This window comes from Labeo rohita, chromosome 17 (assembly GCF_022985175.1).
Source record: "Labeo rohita strain BAU-BD-2019 chromosome 17, IGBB_LRoh.1.0, whole genome shotgun sequence".
Taxonomy (NCBI): Eukaryota; Metazoa; Chordata; class Actinopteri; order Cypriniformes; family Cyprinidae; genus Labeo; species Labeo rohita.
This window is the reverse complement of record NC_066885.1, coordinates 1,887,099-1,908,944: the sequence shown is the minus strand read 5'-3', so window position 1 is coordinate 1,908,944 and position 21,846 is coordinate 1,887,099. Positions and strand designations below refer to the sequence as shown.

Here is a 21,846-nt window from a genome sequence, read left to right as displayed (position 1 = left end):
GTTTATGATCAATCAGTTCCAAAAAAGAAACAAAACCCTCTTTTTTTACTTCAATTTATAACCAATTTTTAAAAGGCTGGATATTTTTGAGTGAGAACACTAAATTTAAGATTTTCAGTACAGCACAAGGGTTAAAAAAGTGAAGAGAGTTCATTTTGATTTCCTGTTGACTGAAGTATGTCATTAGTACAGGATCTTCACGTTACCTGTGATGATTTTCCGCTCCGTTTTGTCAGATTTGACACGTAACGCATCTGCGTTTCGGCGTCTCTCATCTGTCTGCATGTGTTTCTTGGTTTCTGGTGTTTCTTGACCCAGCTGAAGCTGACTGGTGTATTTTTCATGCTGGAATCCAGAGAACATATGAATTATACGGGTGATCTTTCAACACACAAACAAAAAATAATAATCTTTATGTAACCGGGTAAGTCAATTGAGAACCAGTTCTCATTAACACATATACACAACTACCACATCAAAACCCCCCAGTGAACAACAAACAATGCATCAATAAGCAGCTCAAACAATTTAGACTATTCGGAGTTGTCTACAGCTTCATGTTTATAAATGAAAATATAAATACAAATGCATTTCATCTACCTAAAAAAAAATGATTTAATTATTTATTATTTAATGGATCTGAGCTAACAAAATATTTTATTAATTAACGTAAACAAAGATGAATAAATACTATTACAAATGCATTGCTCTCTGTTAGTTAATGCACTAACTGATGTTAACTAACAAAACTACGCTGAGCCAACAAGCCCACTGACATTAGGTGCATTTCTATAAACACATTTTCAGTGTGTCTTTACATACAGAGTCTCTGGAAAACCAATATGCACAAAACACTGAAAATAAGCCAGAATATTCTTATTAATGGGCAGGAATACAGAGATGATATGAAAAGACTGAGATCTACCTTGAGGGCTTCCTCGGGGACTCTGTGTTGGCTTCTCTCCAGGATGTATATGTGTGAATGTGTGAACAGTCAAGAACAAACTACATTGATCAGAGAGAGGAAACAACAGCAGGACAAAACCTCAAGATCAACAGCGAGTCGCAGTCAGATCGCTTGTACCATCGTTTCTATCAAGCTGAGCACAACACTGTCCTCAAGCAAACTTCTGGGCAAATCTGTCTCATAAACAAGAAAGCTGCTTTTCTGGTCATTATCAAAGGGTATTTCTGCAAGGTTATTCATTTTCACGGCGGGTTTAGAGGATTTCGCTCTCAGCATTGAGCAAAATCTAAAGGCCTGAGTCAAACCACACCGGACACACAAGCCTGTTTTATTCAGTTGAGTCTGAGGAAGGATATCATATCCGAAGCGAATGACATCTGATAACTTCAGGGTGATGTATGTCTGATCAGGGATGCGAAGGTCATTCACAAAGGTCTGGCAATGAAAAAAAAAAACAAAAAACAAAAAAGATAGAAAGACATTAATAACTTCACACATTAATAAACCACATCTTTATAAAAAAAGTTTTCAGACTGAAAGTCTTTCAGCATGTTTGATGTAATATTTCAGTTATATCACATGCAAAAGGCTCAAGTTCTCACACTGTTCATTTTGTTGCAGTGCAAAGCACTCAAAGATCACTTTATTTTCATGTTTGCATAAATTGCGACAGCTTACCAAATGCAAAACAATTACATAAGGAGAAAAAAAGCTATTGCTTGCAAAGCTGCAGTGTTCACACCATGGGGTTTTACACATTTGTTCTTGCAAACAATCATATTGTAGTTTGAAATCACTATGTATCAAAATTGCAATAACAATAAATCAAGCAACCCTATAACACACTGAATTTATGCATGCAGAAACTGCAGCACCTTTAAAACATGCACAGGACACATGAGAGCTGCTGTTATAATCTGATTTTACAAAGTTGTTCTTAAGCAGCATCAATGCATGACATTTTTGAAATTGTAGTTTGGAAATCACAATTTGCCAAAATTGCATTGATATTTTTATCCAAATCGAGCAACAGTGGAAAAAAAAAAAAAAAAAAAAAAAAAAAAAAATTCACATTAAAATCTCTGCACGTTTAACAAAAGCTTTAGTTATTCATCCACAAATGCAAGTATGGACTTTACATTGGACTGCTTGATTTGGTCAAAATAATTAATGCAATACTGACAAATAGTCTGATAACAGCAGACAAATAACAAAAACTGAAGCTTTAGTAAAACATGCAGAGGATGCAAAAGAGCTGCTGTTTCAATGTGATTTTACACATTTGTTCTTCTGCAGCAACAAATGCAAGATGTAAGTCAAATTGTAGTTTGCAATCACACTAATTGTCAAAATTGCATTAATTTTAACTAAATTAAGCAGCCTTGTATAAAACCCATATTTGCATTCATGCATGCAGAAACTGAAGTGCTTGCACAAAATGCAAAGGATGCATGAGAGCTACTGTACTGCTGCAATGTGATTTTGCACTTTTATCTCACACAGCAGAAATGCATGATGTTTTTCAAATTGTATTTCATATTTTGATAAAATTGCATTTTAACAAATCAAGCAGCCCTATAAAAAAAAATCCACATTTCTAAATGCAGAAACTTAAGCGCTTGAACAGTAAAGCATGCACTGCATAGTTTGTAAATCACATGATATCAAAATTGCACAACATGCACAGGACGCATGAGAGCTGCTGTTTAAATGTCAGGCCAAGTCACCTTTAATTATATAGTGCTTTTAACAATACAGAATTGTGACAAAGCGGCTGTACAGTATTAAATAGGAAATAGTGCATCAATAATGCAAAAGGGCAACAGTAAACACTCAAATTTCAGTTAAAGGCAGTACATTATTGAATTCAATTATGTCATCATCCAGCTCAGTTCAGTTCAAATAGTATACGATATCGAAATGTGATTTTACATATTCGCACTTCGACAAAAATGCATTAATAATTTTAACCAAATCAAGCAGCCTTGTATAAAATCATGCATGCAAAAACTGAAGTGCTTGCACAAAACGCAAAGGATGCATGAGAGCTACAGTTGCAATGTGATTTTGCACTTTTATTTCACACAGCAGAAATGCATGATGTTTTTCAAATTCTTTCATATTTTGATAAAATAGGGAAAAAAAAAAAAAATCCACATTTACGAATGCAGAAACTTAAGTGCTTGGAGTAAAGCATGCATTGCTTAGTTTGTAAATCACATGATGTCAAAATTGCACAAGAAATGCTGTTTAAATTTGATTTTACATACTTGTTTTTATGCAACAGCAATGCAAGTAGCATTTCAAATTGTAATTCAAGTCACACTATTTAGCAAAATAATGCATGAATAATTTCATTATTTTTCCTATACATTCGTGCATTTGTGCATGCAGAAACTGCAAAAGCACATTTAAGACATGCAGAGAACGCAGTGAACTCACCCCGTTGAGGCTGCCCAAATCTTTGACCAGGTGCTCGCCTGTAGACGCATCATAGTTGATTACGGCGTGTTGTTTGTCCACGCTGCGCGACTGCAAAGGTGCAAAGAACAGAAAGCAGCTTATCATAAAATAAACAGTCACCCAAATCCAATGTAAACACTACGCAGGGCCAGAAAACAACCTTTCAGTGTTAAAACGTCTGCTGAGATATTTACACAGCAGGACAGAGTGCTTTAAAAGAACAGAAGGCCTGTCTGTAGCTCTTATCCACAGTCTGGAGAACAGAGCCATGGCCAAAGAGTACGAGCACACAATATGATCAGCGTAGGAGGGCATAACACTGGCTATTCCGTGGAGAAAATCCTATCAGTAAACTTGGAGATAAACATTTACATTTGGCCACAGGAAGGCACAATTACCCAGCATTATCAGTCAGCAGTCTTCATGCATCAAAGCAAATCGGCCCACGCTCATTTACAGCCTCATTAGTGACCATCAGCTGATGTCATTGTTCAGAGCCACTAAGAGACTCTGGGACTTCATTATACCGTGTTTTTGCAATATTTACATGCATGCCTAATATGCATCATGAATTAAAGTACAGTGCATATTTATATACTTCAGCTGCATGCAAGATCTGCATGCATTGCATAACATTTTCGAGTTAATGATAGTGCATCTTGAAAGAGTTGCACTGACGTAGTTGAACATACTCCAGATCTGGCGGCTGGTGAGGAATGCGATTCATAAGCGGAGAGGGAGAGGCCGAGGTTTGGACACATTTAGCTTGCATGAATAGACAGAACGAGGCTTTTGACTCGAGTAAACTGTTGTGGTGAGAAGGCCGTGCTAAACTAACCACAGATGAACTGAACTATATAAACAGAGTCAAAATGCTGCATTCTAGTGTCAGCAGAACAACAGAAAGAGAAAAACAGACGGGGACGTTTGTTTGGACAGAAATTGACTTTTTGCTGAAGCTTCATCCCTCCTGTTGTTCAGACTTTACAGCACGTGCCATACGAGTGAACGGGAGATTTTTCCATTAATATTTGGAAATACTTTTCATTTTTATATTACCTGTTTTTGTTTTAATTATAGTTTTAGCAGGTTTGTTGGTTTTTGTTATTTTTTCTTAATTTTTTTTAACATGTCGGGTTTTTTTGTTTGTTTGTTTTTTAGCTCCTTATTTTACTGAATGAAAATAAGAAATATTACTTTGGCAAATACAAAGAAAATATGTAAGGTTTTAATTTTAGTTCACTATAATTACCCTGATTTTTTAAGTTTTAGTTTTATGGATTAAGTTTTAGTTTACTATAACAACCCTACTTTTTAGTTTTTTTTATGGTTTTAGTTTATTATAATAACCCTATTTTTTGCTATTACAATTATTATTATTATTATTATTATTATTATTATTATGTTTTTAGTTTACTATAATAACCCTTTTTTTATGGATTAAGTTTTAATTTACTATAAAAACCCTACTTTTTTAATGTTTTATATATATATATATATATATATATATATATATATATATATATATATATATATATAAATTTCAGTTTACTATAGGAACCATACTTTATCATCATTCTCTACTTATTTATTTATTTATAATGGTTGTAGTTTACTATAATAACCCAACTTTTTTATTCATTTATTTTGTTTTATGGTGTAAGTTTTAGTTTACTATAATAGTCTTCTGTGCATTTCAGTAAAATGTATCATGGTAAAAGTTTAATGGACATAACTCTTTAACTATAAGTCTTTGCAAAGCATTTTCTTTTTAAAGAAACTGCTAGATTTTACAAAACATGAATAAAACCAGTAAATAAAGTCTGTGAATCACAGATAATCGCATCTGAGAGTGACTAAAAAGAGAAAAGCCTCATTTGGCAGCAAATATAACTGATCGCATCAGTGTACATGAACAGAGCTGCTACTAACACCGCTAACAAATTCACTGCAGTTCTCAAACACCATTAGTTACTCTCTACTATCAACAAATCACCTGAATCAATCAACATGAATTTAACTGGGAACAAATGTCAGCGTTTAAAAGCATTTAGAGAACCACTACAAATGATGCAAAACAAGTCACATCACATTTATTTCTAAAGCGCTTTATACAACACAGTGTTTCAAAGCAGCTTCACAGTGATAAACAAAAATAACAGTGTTGATGTTGTAATATTCATCAGTTAGGAGCTGACTCAAATCAAAATTGATCTGAATAATGACTCTATTGTCTTCTGTAGAGCAGCTTTATATCTGAAATGTTTCATAATTGACAACCTTTGCAACATTTCTAACACTTATTGTAAAATCACCAATTAAGAAATTAGTTACATAAGCAGTTTTACTGAAGCTCAATTCAATTCACTTCAATAATGTTGCAAATTTCATCAATTATGAAACAAATTTAATTCAGCTATAAATCAACTCTACAGAACATAATAATGTCATTATTCGGCTCAATTAAGTTCAGATTTTCTTCTCATCAGTGTCAATGCAGTCCAATCAATAATATTACTGATTATTAATTTTTAATATGAATTTATTTCTGCAATTCTACTTGGTCTTTAACATGTGTTTAATATCTGACCTGTAGCATGAGTTCACAGTCCTCTCTGCCCACAAAGATCATCTCACGCGGCAAACGGTGGCGCGTGCCGGAGCTGCTCACCAGGAACCACGACGTGACGCTCATCTTCACACAGCTCCTCAAAACCCCACCAACATCCTGCAGGAGGAAAAATCAGGTCATGATCTTCACTGAATTACAAAACAGACATGTGAAAACATGTAAATCTTCACAAGAGCTGCAGTCCTCATGTTCGCAGTTTACACCATGACCAATCTGAACATTTTTTATTTTTCTTGAATAATATATTACACATGTTTTTTTATGATCTCATATTTATAGTGAGACACACAAACTATTGTACTTTTATAGGTCTAGTTTGACTGCACGAAGGTTAAAAAGTGTAAAAGGTCAAGTTAAACTAAATAAAAATGAGAAATATTGCTTTAGCAACTAGCTTTTAGTTTAGTTTTTAGTTTACTATAACAACCCTACTATTTATTTATTTATTTATTTATTTATAGCATTTTAGCTTACTGTAATAACCCTCCTTTTTAAATGATTTATTATGGTTTTAGTTTACCGTAATAACCCTACTTATTACTGTAATAACCCTTATTTTTAAAATGATTTCTTATGGTTTTGGTTTACTGTAATAACCTTATTTTGATTATTTTTAATGGCTTTAATTTACTATAATAACCTTACTTTTTATTATTATTATTTTTTAATAATTTTAGCTAACCGTAATAAACCTATTTTTATTAGTTTGCTATGATTTTGCCATTTAAATGATTTATGATTTATTATTTAAGTTTATTTTACTATAATGGCCCTACTTTTTAAAATTATTTTATTTATTTTATTTATTTTTATTTTTTATCATTTTAGCTAACTGTAATAACCATATTTTTTTTAAAATATTTTTTAATGAATTTAGTTTACTATAATAACCCGACTTTTTTAAATGATTTTTAATGGTTTTAGTTTACTGTAATAACCCTACTTTTTAAATGATTTCTTATAGTTTTAGTTTACTGTGAAAACCTTATTTATTTATTTATTTATTTTTATGGTTTTAGAATACTGTAATAACCCTATTTTTTATTAGTTTTTTTTTTTTTTTAATAATTTTAGCTAACTGTAATAAACCCATTTTTTTTAAATTATTTTTTAATGGATTTAGTTTACTGTAATAACCCTACTTATTATTTATTTTGTATTTTTTTTAATCATTTTAGCTTACTGTAATCACCCTACTTTTTAAATGATTTCTTACGGTTTTAGATTACAGTGAAAACCTTACTTCTTACAATTTTTCAATGGATTTAGTTTACCATAATAACACTACTTCAAAAAAACTATGGTTTAAGTTTTAGTTTCCTATAATAGCCCTACTTTTAAATTTTTTTTTTAGATGGTTGTACTTTGCTATGATAACTATTTTTTTCCTTTTTTCCTTTTACTTTTTCCATTTTTTTTTCTGTTTTTAGTTCACTATAATAACTTTTTTTGTATGGTTTAAGTTTTAGTTTACTATAATAACCTTGCTTTTCAGATAAAAGGTTAAAAAGTGATTAAAGCAAACCTGAAGTTTCATAAAGTGACAAATTTCAGAATGAAACAAGATTTTCACTGAGGGAATAAAAAAAAATGAGAAACAGTATTTTATCCATTAGGAACTGATTGGATGGTGAAAAGTCAATATTCAATACCTTAATGTGAGCTTGGTAAAACATTTGTCTATTGGTTAATATATCATCTAATAGTCTGCATAACCTAATTGACGTCAGTAAAAAATAAAAGTCAATTCTGAGGCTGAAAATAAATGGATTTTGATTCACACTGACTAGTGAGAAAGACAAAGCATGACCTACAATGTCATCAAATGAACGAATGAATCAGATATATCCTAGTTTTTCAGGTCAGTTATAAATATTAAGGAATATGGGTCACTGTGTTTTTTTCTTTAGGGTTTTGACATCTTCAACACTGAAGTCCAGACTTTAAACATATAATCCTTGTGAATATAATCCAGAAACACCTGACATTTGACAAACACAAACTCTGAGACTCTACAGGTGTAAATTAGAAGCTTAATTAAATCCTGTTAGCTGCTAGCAGCTCAAACAAACCTGTAAATCAACATTCATTAATAACAAACTCAGAGTTCACTCACTAGACGCGGATTTCCAACGGTTCTCCAGACCTCACCGTCAATATTCCCGCTTTATGAAGCACATCTGTAACGTGACAGCACAAATAACGTCTTTTACACACACATAAAAAAGACTTTTTGGAAGCAGAAGAGTGATGATTGTCCAGGTAAAACACTCTGTCACTCATTCACTCACACCTTCAGTGAAGCTCCGGGCGGCTAAAGCTCAACAGGAAGTTTATTCCTGACATTCCCGAACATCCGAGCGCTTGACGACACACTTGAAAGCGTCTAAATGCGGGTTTAACGCCTCTCCAAAGCCGTTTGAAGAAGCGAAATCATATAGCCTCGGTTCGCTACTGTTGTTACCGATGGATAGAGACTTTTATCCGCCCTGTGCGCGACGGTCCGTCAGAGTTTGTCAGGCCGGTCTGTCGGAGCGTGAGTGACGTCACGACGCAGCGCCTCCACCTGAAACTACAGCCAGAAAAACAAGATCCGCACGAACACCTTTAATTACCGGATTACAACATAAAAGCCCATCTATGCGATTTATTTCATTTGAATGCATATGTTACAGAATTAAATATACATATGAATGCGGTTTTTGATCAATTAAGTGACCGCAAATAGTATTTTTACACGTGAAATGTGTGAATATCATTGAATATATAAAATTAATGAAAGTGGAAGAAAATAGTCCAAGTGAGAGAAAGATTTATTTAAAAAAAAAGCTGCAAAAAGATCTAGTGCTGAAAATGTGGATAAAAGTAATAGTTTGTGGCTGTCAAATGTTAAAACATTATATAACATCATAAATATTTAGGACATCTACAATACAACACATATATTGTAAATGAGTCATAATAATAATTACCATCTGTAAAACTGAAAAAAAAATCGCTGAAGATTATAAACAGGCTTGTTTCTCCCCTGGATGGCGCTGTTCTCCACAAAAAGAAAGTCATTTTATAGTAAGAACCAAAATAAAATACTCCTAAGGACTGGACGATGAGAGTGAAAGAAGTGAGAAGACGACTTAAATTATTTAAAATAAGAAGAAAAAAAAAACATCAAAATGAGATAAAACATTAAATCAAGATATTCTTCAACAGCTGTTTTCATTAAGGAGTCTTGAAAAATTTCAAGTCTTGGAAAATCCTGATTAAATGAGCAAATAGAGTTAAGTAATTTAAAGTTTAAATTAAAAATTAAATAAAAATATTTATTTTATTAGGTAGAAAGTCTCATGTTTATTCATTAACTAGTAAAAAAAAAATGAAAAGCTGGAAAACCTGATTATATGATTATACTTTTTGTCATTTCTAGACCTAGAGAATTTGTGTAAATTAATAAAATTACCATAAAATATATATTTTATCAAGTAGAAATTGAGTAAAAAATATAACAAAAAAATCCATTTGTTTAATCAGTATTTAGTAAAAAAATTAACAGCTGGAAATGGTATACACTACTTGTCATATGTTTTGGAATAATTAGCATTGTAAAAATGTTTTTAAAAAGTCTCTTCTGCTCATAAAGGCTGCATTTATTTGATTAAAAATATAATAAAAACTGTGAAGTAATATTACAATTTCAAACAGCTGTTTTCTGTGTGAATATAATGTTATTATTTAATTTATTTGCTAAATTTTCAGCATCATTATTCCAGTCTTCAGTGTCACATGATTCTTTAGAATACTGATTTGCTGCTCAAGAAACATTTTTGATTATTATCAATTTAAGATTTAATAATAAATCATATTTTTTTCATCAAGGATGTATTAAACTGCTAAAAAATGTTAATAAAGACATTTATAATGTTACAAAAGATTTCTATTTTAAATAAATGCTGTTCTTTTGAACTTTCTATTAATCTGTGAATCATAAAAAAAGGAAATGTATCACAGTCTCCACGAAAATATAGGGCAGCACAACATCGTCTTCAACATCGATTATAATCAGAAATGTTTCTTGAGCAGCAAATCAGCATATTAGAATGATTTCTGAAGGATCATGTGACACTGAAGACTGGAGTAATGATGCTGAAAATTCAGTTTTGATCACAGAAATAAATTACAGTTTAACATATATATCTTTGAGAAAAGTTATTTTAAATTGTAAAAATATTTCACATTTTTAAATATATTTTTGACCACATAAATGCAGACTTGGTGAGTAGAAGAGACTTCTTTCAAAAACATAAAACAGACAGGTGTTACAGGTGTGATCAACTGATTCTGAGCTTCATATGAACAAACTAAAGGCCTGAATGTCATGTAGAAACAACACATGTAGTTATTTTCTGTAATCATTTGTAAGACTCAAAGCAAAGCAAGACTCAACATGTAAATGTCATGCATTAGTCTGCATGTGCTGACAGAGGTGTGGTGTTTAAAACTTAAGAGTATTTGTGGATGAAAACAGGCTGATGTGTAGTTGTGTTGCAGTGAGGAGCACAGAGACGGTAGAAAGCGCTGACGCTTCTGCTTTCTGTCGGGCTGTAGGTGTGTATTTCTGCAGTCTCGCAGCACGTCACACATGTGTTTGGGCCGTCCGGTTCCTCTGGGTGCTGTCCTACACACCGTCCAGCTGTGAGGGTTTGTAACCAACATCTGGCTCACAGACTCAACCATCTGCTTCAGACTGCAGGAGGAACGCAACAACACACAGAGTAACCGGGGCTAGTTGTCACAATTTTTACACCAATGAATACTTGTCAGGATGGGTCAGTTTCTGGAAAAAATATGCAGATGGTTGGAAGTTTTGTGACAACATGCCCCAGTATCCAACCTACATAACATTTATGTATTTAAAAAGCATCACAGACTGTTTAATCGTCATTGTGCAATATTTAAATAGCAAAAGAGCTGTAAAACAGAAAATGCTATGACAAAAATAGAAAGATAATATGCAAATATATTAATAACACTTTACAATAAAGTTCCATTTGTTAGTTAACATGAACTAACAATAAAAAATACATCAAAAGCATTTATTAATCTTAGTTACTGCTAATTTTAACATTTACAAATGCATTATTAAAAATCAAAAGTTGTATCTGGTAATATTATTTAATGAACTTGGGCTGGCATGAATTAACGAATAGTTGTGTTTTTATGAACTTATGATAGTAATAATTATATTTACTATATATAATAACTATATATAGGCTGATAATAATTATAATAATAAAAATATAATTATTTTTATGATTCTATAATTACATATATATTTATATATTACGGCATTATTATTATTATTATTATTATTAAGGTGTAATTTGTAATAACAATAATCATAAACTTTTTTTATTAAAAAAAAAATAGTAGTTTGACAAAAATGCAAAAAGCAACATATTTTCTGCTTTTGGTAATACTGCCTTAATGGTTTGTTAAAAGATTTGCGAACCTGCTTCGAAGACCCGAACTGAATCAAATGGTTCACGAACCCTCTCCGAAGCCCGAACTGCATTAAATGATTCGCGAAACCGCACCGAAGCCCCGAACTGAATCAAATGATTCACGAACCCTCTCCGAAGCCCGAACTGAATCAAATGATTCGCGAACCCTCTCCGAAGCCCGAACTGAATCAAATGATTCGCGAAACTGCACCGAAGCCCCGAACTGAATCAAATGATTCACGAACCCTCTCCGAAGCCCGAACTGAATTAAATGATTCGCGAAACCGCACCGATGCCCCAAACTGAATTAAATGATTCGCGAACCCGCACCGAAGCCCCGAACTGAATCAAATGATTCGCGAACTGGCACCGAAGCCCGGAACTGAATCAAATGATTCGCGAACTGGCACCGAAGCCCCGAACTGAATCAAATGATTCGCGATCCCGCACCGAAGCCCCGAACCGAATCAAATGATTCGCGAACCCGCACCGAAGCCCCAACTGAATCAAATGATTCGCGAGCCCTCTCCAAAGCCCCGACCTGAATGAAATGATTCACGAATCCGCACCGAAGCCCCGAACCGAATCAAATGATTCACGAGCCCACACCAAAGCCCGAACTGAAACAAACGATTCGCAAACCCTCTCCGAAGTCCTGATCTGAATAAAATGATTCGTGATCCGCACTGCAAAGTTCCGATATGAATCAAATGATTTGCCATGTTCTAATCTAAATCAAACGATTCCCGAGCCCGCTCCGAAGTCCCGATCTAAAGCAAATGATTCGCGATTTGAAGTCCCAATCTGAATAAACGATCCGACTCGAGCGCTTTGAAAAAAAGTGAATCATTTTGCGACGCAATGGTTTAACTGATTTGGAGTTTTGAAAAGCTCCGTTTCATTCATCACTATACGTGAATGGCTCTTTTGATCTGGTCTTTGCTAGTGAATCGCTTGAGCTGAATGATCGAAGTCACGAGGTTGAATCAATCGGAGCCTTTCCAGCGTAAATGACTCATTTAGTTGATTCGGTCACGTTAAAGTCATGTATCAGAAAGATATGTGCTAAAAAAAAAAAAAAAAAAAAAAATATATATATATATATGGTTATTTCTTAGATACACTCTCTTTTAATAATTCAAGCACTTTTCAGGTACCTCATCAGGAATAGTGCAATATTTGTGCCAAAAGTCAAATTCCTACTTTAAGCATCTTGTACGAAACATTTTTTTTTTTTGTGAGAAATTGTGAAATAATCAACTGATACAATTTAGCCAAAACTTTATTTGATCAATTCAATGGAAAAAAAAGTCATAATCATAAAATCATAAAAACAGCTGAACAGTGTATACAAATTGAATATTACTTGTATCCTAAAGCTGGTGTTCTTTAGTCCACATGTTAAAAAAGACAAAATTAAAGAATAAAAAAGTCAAATATCTTGTTGTTTAAAAAAAGAGGACAGTATGAAAGAGCATAATTCATATGAAACTTCAGATCTAAAAACAGGAAAAAATAGTTTTGCATATAAAATAAGGTCATAAGGTGAAAAGAGAGGAAAGGCCTTTACATTCATGTAGGTATGGTAATTATTATTACATCATATCAACAATGATCAGAGCATTTCACAATAATAATAATAATAATAATAATAATAACAATAACAACCTGGCAACAGATTCTCACATCTGTACAAAGATCATACGTGTGGTTGTGCTGATTAAATCACAACTGGTGCATGGTATTTACACCGACGTGTAGAAACGTTGCTTTAAATTACCTTTAAAACACTTACAATGTACAAACGAGTGAGTCTTGTGTATGTGTGGAACGTATTTATCTTGCACAGTAAATCACAAACGTCATTTCTAGCTGTTAATATATAAATAACGAACGACTCAAAGCTAAAAAACAAAGTCATTTCAAACAATCGCAAGGTTTATTTCAACTTGATGGTCCCTTGGACTTGTAGCTGTTCATCAGTCACTAAAGTACCTCGCTGAGGTTGTGCAACACGCATGAAAAACCTCCAAAAGAAAACAGGACGAGGATCGATGAGATGGACAAATCCAAATCATTCAAGTTAGGCTAATATAAGACACTGAAAGCCATGAGACCCATCCAGGTCACATGGAAAAGAAAAAAAATGAAGCCTGTTTAAGGACCATTAGGATAATCCTAAATCAGTTTCTGCCTTTTTGCTTGCTTTTGTGACAAGATGCCCCGGTAGCATCTTCCATTATATATATTCCAAATGTATTATGACTATTTAATGGCTTTTATATGAAAGCTTGTTGCACTATGGAATAAAAAGATTTTTAAAAAAGTAATTGTGACTTTTTCTTCACAATTCTGAATATCTCACAAAAAGTTTTTGTCTCATAATTATAAAAAACGTATTTTCATCTGTTTTTAGTTTCCACCATGGAATATACAGAATAAAAAAAGTAATTGCTACATATTATCGTACAATTCTGACCTTTTTTCTCACAATTGTGAGTTTCAATCATGCAATTCTAATTCTTTTCTCAAAATTACAACAATGAAAGTCAGAATTCTGAGAAAAATAGTCTTTGCAATTTTTTACCATGGATAAAAAAAAACAAGCTTCCATATTTCTATGCCGCATTTAAACGGTTAATAAAACCCAAATTAAATTATGTAATGCCAGAAATTGAAAGATAACATGCAAATGTAATTCTGTATATACTGTAATTTCTTTATCTTTAAGGGGAGACACTGCAGGCAAAAACGGTCTTTTCTCATGCACCTGTCAAGTTTGAGATTTTGGGCTTTTTGGTTTTTCATAAAGTGTTTTTTCAGAGAAGTGGAAAGAAAACATCTAAAGGACACTGTTAAGATCTTTTACAGCGCTTCTATCTATTTGTGTCAATAGATTTCAATTACAATTCATATTTTTAAAATGAGTTTTTTTTTCTCCTACACTGAGCCATAAATCTCCACTTTAGAAGCACTTACACACACCAAACTTTTTTATTCCTGTCTATATTCTGAAGGTTTTTACAGAGGGATTTGTATATATATAATTTACTTGATTTTATACATTTTATTCCCCTTTTTTTTTTTTGTCTACAGTCCCCTTTTAGTCAAAAATTGTATCCCTTAAAACTAATCTTTGATAATCAAAATGACTTTTTTTTTCTTGTGAAAATTTTCTCATGCCTTCAAACAGCTCGAATGTAACTCCACCCCCTTGCCTCATTTACTATACGCGGATCGATGAATATGTAAATTAGCCCCGCCCCCACGCAGTCACACCAGCCACAGCTACTTGATGCACAAACTGAACTGTAGTAAACGCGATATAATGGCGAAACACGGATAATAACTGATAAAACTATATTTTTACTAACAGACAACTACAGTGGATACTGTAACATTTGTTAAAGTTAGTTACTTTATGATGTTGTGCGCTCAAAATGCCTTGAAGGCTCGAATGCAGCCTGGTTTGTGATTCCAGTTCGCTAAATGTGGCTAAAATAAACAAGCTCGTCACTCCACAGAGAGAAGAGAGGGGCGGGGCGAGCAGAGCTCATTTGCATTTAAAGCAGCCTTGGCCAGAATGAGATGATTTTTGCAGAGCTCATTTTGACAAGGTAAAAAGGGTGTTGTTTTACACAACCATTGAGAATTTTTAACCAAAGTATATTAAAGACTTTTCATTAAGACCCTAAAGAATCATATCAACTTGTGGAAAATGGGCATCCGATGACTCCTTTAAGTAATGCCTCATTTGCAATTTAAACCTAACATTTTAGAAAACTTGTAATACAAAAAATGTTTGCGATTATCAGTGTAATCAATCAACTGGGTAAGTAAGGTGATAACTATTAGTTAATCACCTGCGTCGTTATTCACCTGCAGTGTCTGGCGTTATCGTGCTCATGCATGCATTCGTTTATTCTCATAATACCATCATTTTTGATCCTAAAAACAGGCTTCATTTTCTTAAAGCAAAATAGAATGGCTTATTTCAGGTGAAATACGATTCAGAAATGTCCTAGACAGGTTTCACACCTTTCCTATATTGGTGGGGGGTTTAATAAGTTAATTTCTAGTTAGGTTGAATTCAGTCATTTTAATAATTACAAAAAATAATTTATCTATATTTCTACTATATTGCACATTCGATGCAAATGCAAGTGAAATTTAGTCCAAAAATACTTCGGGGGTCGAGACACGCTTCAATCATTGTGCACAATTACAAATTTAGCCGAATTCTATATATTGATATAAAAGCGGTTGCTGTTCCTTTTGTACGTTTCAATTGGTCAGTTCATAAAACTGGTGTTTTTGAATGTAAATACAGTAATATTTGGCATAGAACTATCGCTCCAGATTAAAGAAGTGCTACACAGTCGGTTCGTAATGAATCGGTATTAATTTGGCAAGTTTGAGTGGAAATGTTAGTGTTCCCTCTCATATCCTCAGAAAACATCATGAAATCAAAGGCCACAGAAGCAACGTGAAACGGAGAAACATCACAGATCCAGACGTGGTAAACAGTGTGGGTCTGGTACAGTTGTGGTAAACGTCTGATCTCAGAGCAGTTGTGCTGTTTCTGTGACGGGGGAGAATCTTGTAGCTGAGGTGTCGGTGAGGGAGGGTGAAACCGATGGACCAGACCCGAGATTTTACGCCGTTCCGCTGGCCGAGTAGGAGAACTGTGGGAAGTGCGGCCTCCTCTCGCTGTCGAACGACTCCATACTGTCATCTGATCAAAACACAAACACAATCAGAATCATTTATAATACCTGAAAGAAACCTAGCAGCCAGAACTTGTTTGCACAGTTCGACTATTTAGAAAGTAAACGCAACTGATTGTGTTTGGGGGGCACTTACTTATGCTTCAAATGCTTTGATAAGACAAACAAACAGTACAGGTGTTTGTCTGGACGATATATTAATTGTAGTGCTAATCTGTGCACAAATGAAGAATGTTGGTAACCAAACAGTTGCTGGTACCCATTGACTTCCATGGTATGGAAAAAAATACAATGGAAGTCAATGGGTACCGTCAACTGTTTGGTTATCAACATTCTTTAAAATATCATCTTTTATGTTCAACTGAAGAAAGAAACTCATACAGGTTTGGAACAACATGATAGAGAGTCAATGATGACAAAGCTAATTTTTGGGTGAACTGTCCCTTTAAATCAAAACAAATGCCATGATTTATTAAAACGAGGGGGTGAATGAAAGGGAACAAATTCATTTTTGGCCATGATAAATATAATTTTGTTTGCATGTTGTGTGGGACTCTGTATAAATAAACCAAATGAAAAGAAATTTTATTTATTTAACTCTCAACTCAATGTTTTTTTAGTATATTTAAATAAAATCCCCTGCTCATAAGAGGGTGTTAAATGTTGAGAACGAAATGCTGTGAAATAATCAACAATGTAATTTAGCCAAAAATGTATTTGATCAATTCACTGAAAGAAAAAAAAAAAAAAACGACAGTCTTTAGTTTTAGTGTTAAAAAAAGACAACAAAATTAAGGATAAAAAAGTAAAATATTTTATGTAAAAATAAATATACTTAGATACTTAGAAAGTAAATACTTAGAAAGTAAAATTAATAAAATAAGCATTTAAATAAGCATTTAAGCATTTAAAATACAAAAATACTAAGTAAAAAAAATTTTTTTTTTTATTGATTCTATGAATATATATATATATATATAAACTCAATGAAATTCACATAAACACATACAATTTAGTACATTAAATGTTTTATTCACATTTGAAAAAAAATAAAAAAAAAAAAAAATAATATATATATATATATATATATATATATATATTTTTTTTTTTTTTTTAAGTCTTATTTTGTTTAAACAATACTACAATTATTTACTTCTATTTATTTTCTTTTATAGTTAGTATTATAACTGCATAATTGTAACTATGTAATAAAATTAAGGAGAAAAAATAAAATATTTTGTTTAAAAATAAAAATATTTCATTTTTAGTTTTAAAATATTATTTTATATAGCAGACTGTATGAAAAATAATTTATCAGATCTAAAAGTAGGAAAATTTTTTTTTAATGAAAATATTGATTGCATCATGAGATATTTCACAATAATACAAATAGATAAAGTTAAATATTATTAAGTTGAAATGCAAATGATGTCAGTGAGTCTGCAAGACAAAGCTATTAAAATAAGCATTTAAAATACAAAAATACTAAGTAAAAATGTATGTTTTTAAATTACTTTTATGTATACATATATATCTTTATATATTTTTAGTCAGTTATTTTAAATAATGCTAAAATTATTAATAACTAAATATCTAAATGAAATTCACATAAAATGTATTACATTAAATGTTTCATTTACATGTGAAAAAAAAATATATATATATATATATATATATATATATATATATATATATAATTTTTATATATAAAAAACATAATAAATCATTTTTAAGTTTTATTGTTATGTTAAACAATACTAATATTATTTACTTATTTTTATTTTCTTTATATTTTTTTTTATGTCCTACACTGCTCTTTTGCATTTATTATTTTATTTAAATATCAGCAGTTTATTTAAATATATATATATTTACTTTGAAAAAATCTACATTTTTGAAATCTACATATTTCTGAACTCAGCATCATCAAATGAGCTAATATTAGTCCTTTTCTGTTCTAAAAGTCTGTAGAATGTGGTGAAATCCCTTGAGGAGGTTGTGCTGAGGACGTTCGGTACCTTGTCCCGGCGGAGTGATGGTGATGGTCTGTCCTGTGAACTCCTCGTCAAAATATCTGGTGTCTGTCTCTGACGTCACCTGCGGTTTGAACGGAGGAACCAGCTGACAAACACAGAGAGATTGGTTAGATGATCCTCATCAAGCATTTACACAACACTTCTGCTCAAACTCAAATGAGAAATATGCTTTGAAATCCATTCTACCTCCATAATGGGTCCATTAAACAATCATATAAAAAGGAGTTTGTACCTTCTTCTCATAAACATCTTGCCACGCGATTCCAGTGAAGAATTTGTGCTGCATGATTTCTTTCGCGTCATCCGGGCCGCCACCTAACCTAAAAACACACAAAACACACACCATCTCCATTACTGACACGTCTATATCACATCCTACAGGAGAAACACTTAAAAGCGTGGTATACGTCACAGTAAATATGATTGTAAGTGTCAGCACTGCAAAGAAGATTTTTTTTTTACTCAGTATTTGTGTCTTGTTTTCCAGTTAAGACCAAGATATATGTACTTAAGATGCAAAATGATAAGATGTAATAAAATGAAGTTTTAAGTTGTTTAATTTTAGAGCATTTAAACAAAAAACAAAACAAAACTTTTTTAAGTACTATTAGTTATTAATATTTTATTTTTTTTACTTTACCATTTTCCGTTTTAGCTGAAGTTTTAGTGTCATTTTTCTTTTTTTAATTTATTTACATTTTATTTACATTGTTTATTTTTTATTTGTTTTTTGAATTCGTTTTTTTAATGTCTAACTTTTTTTTATAATTTAATTTTATATTTTAATTTTTTTTTAAATCTTATTGTTATGTTAAACATTAATAATATTATTTACTTATTTTTATTTTCTTTATTTTTCTAAATATTTATTTATGTCCTACACTGGTCTTTTGCATTCAGTATTTGCATAAATGTAACTACTTTTATTTAATTTTTTCAAATATATATTTATTTAAATAGTTAATTTTAGTGCTATTGTTATTTGCAGTGTACTATTATAGTTATTAATATTTTGGATTATTTTTTATTTTAATATTTTTCATTTTGGTTTTAGGTGAAGTTTTAGTAATATTTCTATTAGTTTTAATTTAGTTTTCATTTTTTTAATGTCCAGTTTTTTATTTCATTTGAATTATGAGTTATTATGGTACTATTTTAGTAAATAAAATTATATATATATATATATAAACCTGATTTTGAAATGTTTAGATTCTGAAAAGTGAAAAAGTAACAAAATCTTTTTTATGTACCATTAGTTATTAACATTTTAATTATTTTTTTTACTTTAGTTGAAGTTTTAATGTAATTTTTCTTCTTTTTAAAATTTGTTTTATTTTATTTTTTTACATTTTTTATGTATTTTTAATTGTTTTTATGTTTTTTTTGAATGTCTAACATTTAATTTTTATTTAATTTTTATTTTATTATTTTTATTTTATTTTAGTACTTAAACGTGTGAAATGTTGCCTTATTACTGTAACTAAAATCAAATATGTTTTTATATTTTATTTCAGCTAACATTAATTTTACTTCAAGTAACAATTTAAAAATAAGTAAATAAATAAAACTGTTTTCCCTTAGAGTTAAGTAGATTTTTTGTTCTTGTTTAAAGCATAAACTCAATCCATTTGTATATTTTTCAGCAAACAAGACTGAATATCTAATGTCATTTCGATCTTAATTTAGACAGGTTTAGGTGCTTGTGTGTAACAGTGTGCCGTGCATGCTGGGATACGGCGTTGCTCCGCTGACCGTTGTTTAGGGTCTTTCTTAAGCAGGCCGGACAGCAGGGATTTGGCCTCGGGCGCGAGCGTTCGAGGGAAGCGGATGTCCTCCATCAGGATGAGCTCAAACAGACGCTCGTGATCCTGGTTATAGAAGGGCAGTCGGCCGCACATCATCTCGTACATCACCACACCCAAACCCCACCAGTCCACCGCACGCCCGTAGTCATTGTCCTCCAGCACCTGCACACACAAACGGACACTTCATCAGTCGACTGTAAGACACCTAGCTTAATCAATACATGATGCTAAAAAAAGTAAAAAAAAAAAAAAAAAATTAGGTTGCAGTTTGAGCATCATTTCTGCTCACAGGAAGCAAACACAGACGAAATGTGGATGCATATAAAATATACAAAATATTCATCAAATCTGTAGAATAAGAATGCGCGAAATGAGTTTATCACTGGGTTTACTATTATAGTTTTTATTACTATTTTTAATTATAGCTTAATTACTAAGTCATAACTTAACAATTTTTATTTTATTTTTTAATTTAATATTTAATAGCTGAAGTTTAAGTGATTTTGTTGCGTTCTTACCATATTTATTATTATTAATATATTTTTATTACTTTTTTTCCCCAAATATACACTACCGTTCAAAAGTTTGGGGTCAGTAAGACTTGTAATAGTCTTTAAAGTAGTCTCTTATGCTCATCAAGGCTGCATTTATTTGATTAAAAATATAGAAAAAAAACAGTAATATTGCAAAATGTTTTTACAATATGAAATAATGTTTTTTATTTTAACATACTTTAAAATAGAATTTATTCCTGTGATGAAAAGCTGAATTTTTATCAGCTGTTACTCCAGTCTTAAGTGTCACATGATCCTTCAGAAATCATTCTAATATGCAGATTTATTATTAGAATGATCAATGTTGGATAATATCAACAGTTGTGCTGCCAAATATTTTTTCGAACCTGTGATTTTTTCAGGATTCTTTCATGAATAACAAAAAAGTACAGTGTTTATTCAAAATATAAATATTTTATAACAATGTAAATTATTTATTATTAACTTTTAATAAACTTTTAATTATTAACTTAATACATCCTTGGTGAATAAAAGTATTAATTTCTTAAAAAAAAAAAAAAAAAAAAAGAAACAATAAAAATGTACTGACCCCAAACTTTTGAGCGGTAGTGTACCTTTATTAAATAAACTAAACAGAAATGAGAAATGTTGCCTGAAATAAAATACATTTATTTTTATAAAATTTCATTAAGCCTTGTGAATCTGTGGTTTTTAGTTCATATACAAGCTAAAAAAACATGAACGCATTTAAAATACACACGGCAAAAAAAAAAAAAAAATTTTTTACTTTGTATTTTTCTCTTGTTTTCTAGTACAAAGATCTACACTTTCCTAAATCAAATTACATTTACTTAACAAGAACAAATATATCCCAGTGGGATTACAAAAATAAATAATTTAAGATAAAAAAATAAAGTCAAAATTTTCTGACCCCACTGTTCAAAAATGACAAAAAATACTAAGTAAAAATGTATTTATTTATTTATTTATTTATTTTTATGTATAATTGTATATTGTACTATATATATATATATATATATATATATATATATAATATATTTTTTGTCAGTTTTGTAATTTTAAAGAATACTAATTTAATAATAATAACAAAATAATATAAAAACATCTAAATGATATTCACATAAAATGTATTATATTAAATGTTTTATTACATTTTTTTAATTATATATATATATATGTAAA

At 31.2% G+C, this 21,846-nt stretch overlaps 2 protein-coding genes across 4 annotated transcripts in view; both read right to left on the bottom strand.

Annotated features, from left to right (window-relative positions):
* cep170ba (centrosomal protein 170Ba) overlaps positions 1-8,629 on the bottom strand; it is a 30,917-nt gene extending 22,288 nt beyond the window's left edge. For 2 of the 3 annotated variants that reach the window (XM_051133835.1, XM_051133836.1), the window contains exons 1-7: positions 8,356-8,629; positions 8,179-8,242; positions 6,021-6,158; positions 3,410-3,499; positions 1,324-1,402; positions 926-984; positions 207-345 (exon numbers count right to left, since the gene is read on the bottom strand). In XM_051133835.1, the coding sequence (XP_050989792.1) occupies positions 207-345; positions 926-984; positions 1,324-1,402; positions 3,410-3,499; positions 6,021-6,125 (472 nt within the window). In that variant the 5' untranslated portion in view covers positions 6,126-6,158; positions 8,179-8,242; positions 8,356-8,629. Of the gene's footprint in view, positions 1-206; positions 346-925; positions 985-1,323; positions 1,403-3,409; positions 3,500-6,020; positions 6,159-8,178; positions 8,243-8,353 lie in introns of all 3 variants that reach the window. The other variant, XM_051133834.1, reaches the window with a different exon arrangement.
* Positions 8,630-14,625: 5,996 nt separating this feature from the next.
* Positions 14,626-21,846, bottom strand: part of akt1 (v-akt murine thymoma viral oncogene homolog 1) — a 70,397-nt gene continuing 63,176 nt past the window's right edge. The window contains exons 11-14 of the mRNA XM_051133678.1: positions 20,076-20,290; positions 18,556-18,643; positions 18,306-18,408; positions 14,626-16,295 (exon numbers count right to left, since the gene is read on the bottom strand). Of these exons, the coding sequence (XP_050989635.1) occupies positions 16,216-16,295; positions 18,306-18,408; positions 18,556-18,643; positions 20,076-20,290 (486 nt within the window). The 3' untranslated portion in view covers positions 14,626-16,215. The remainder of the gene's footprint in view (positions 16,296-18,305; positions 18,409-18,555; positions 18,644-20,075; positions 20,291-21,846) is intronic.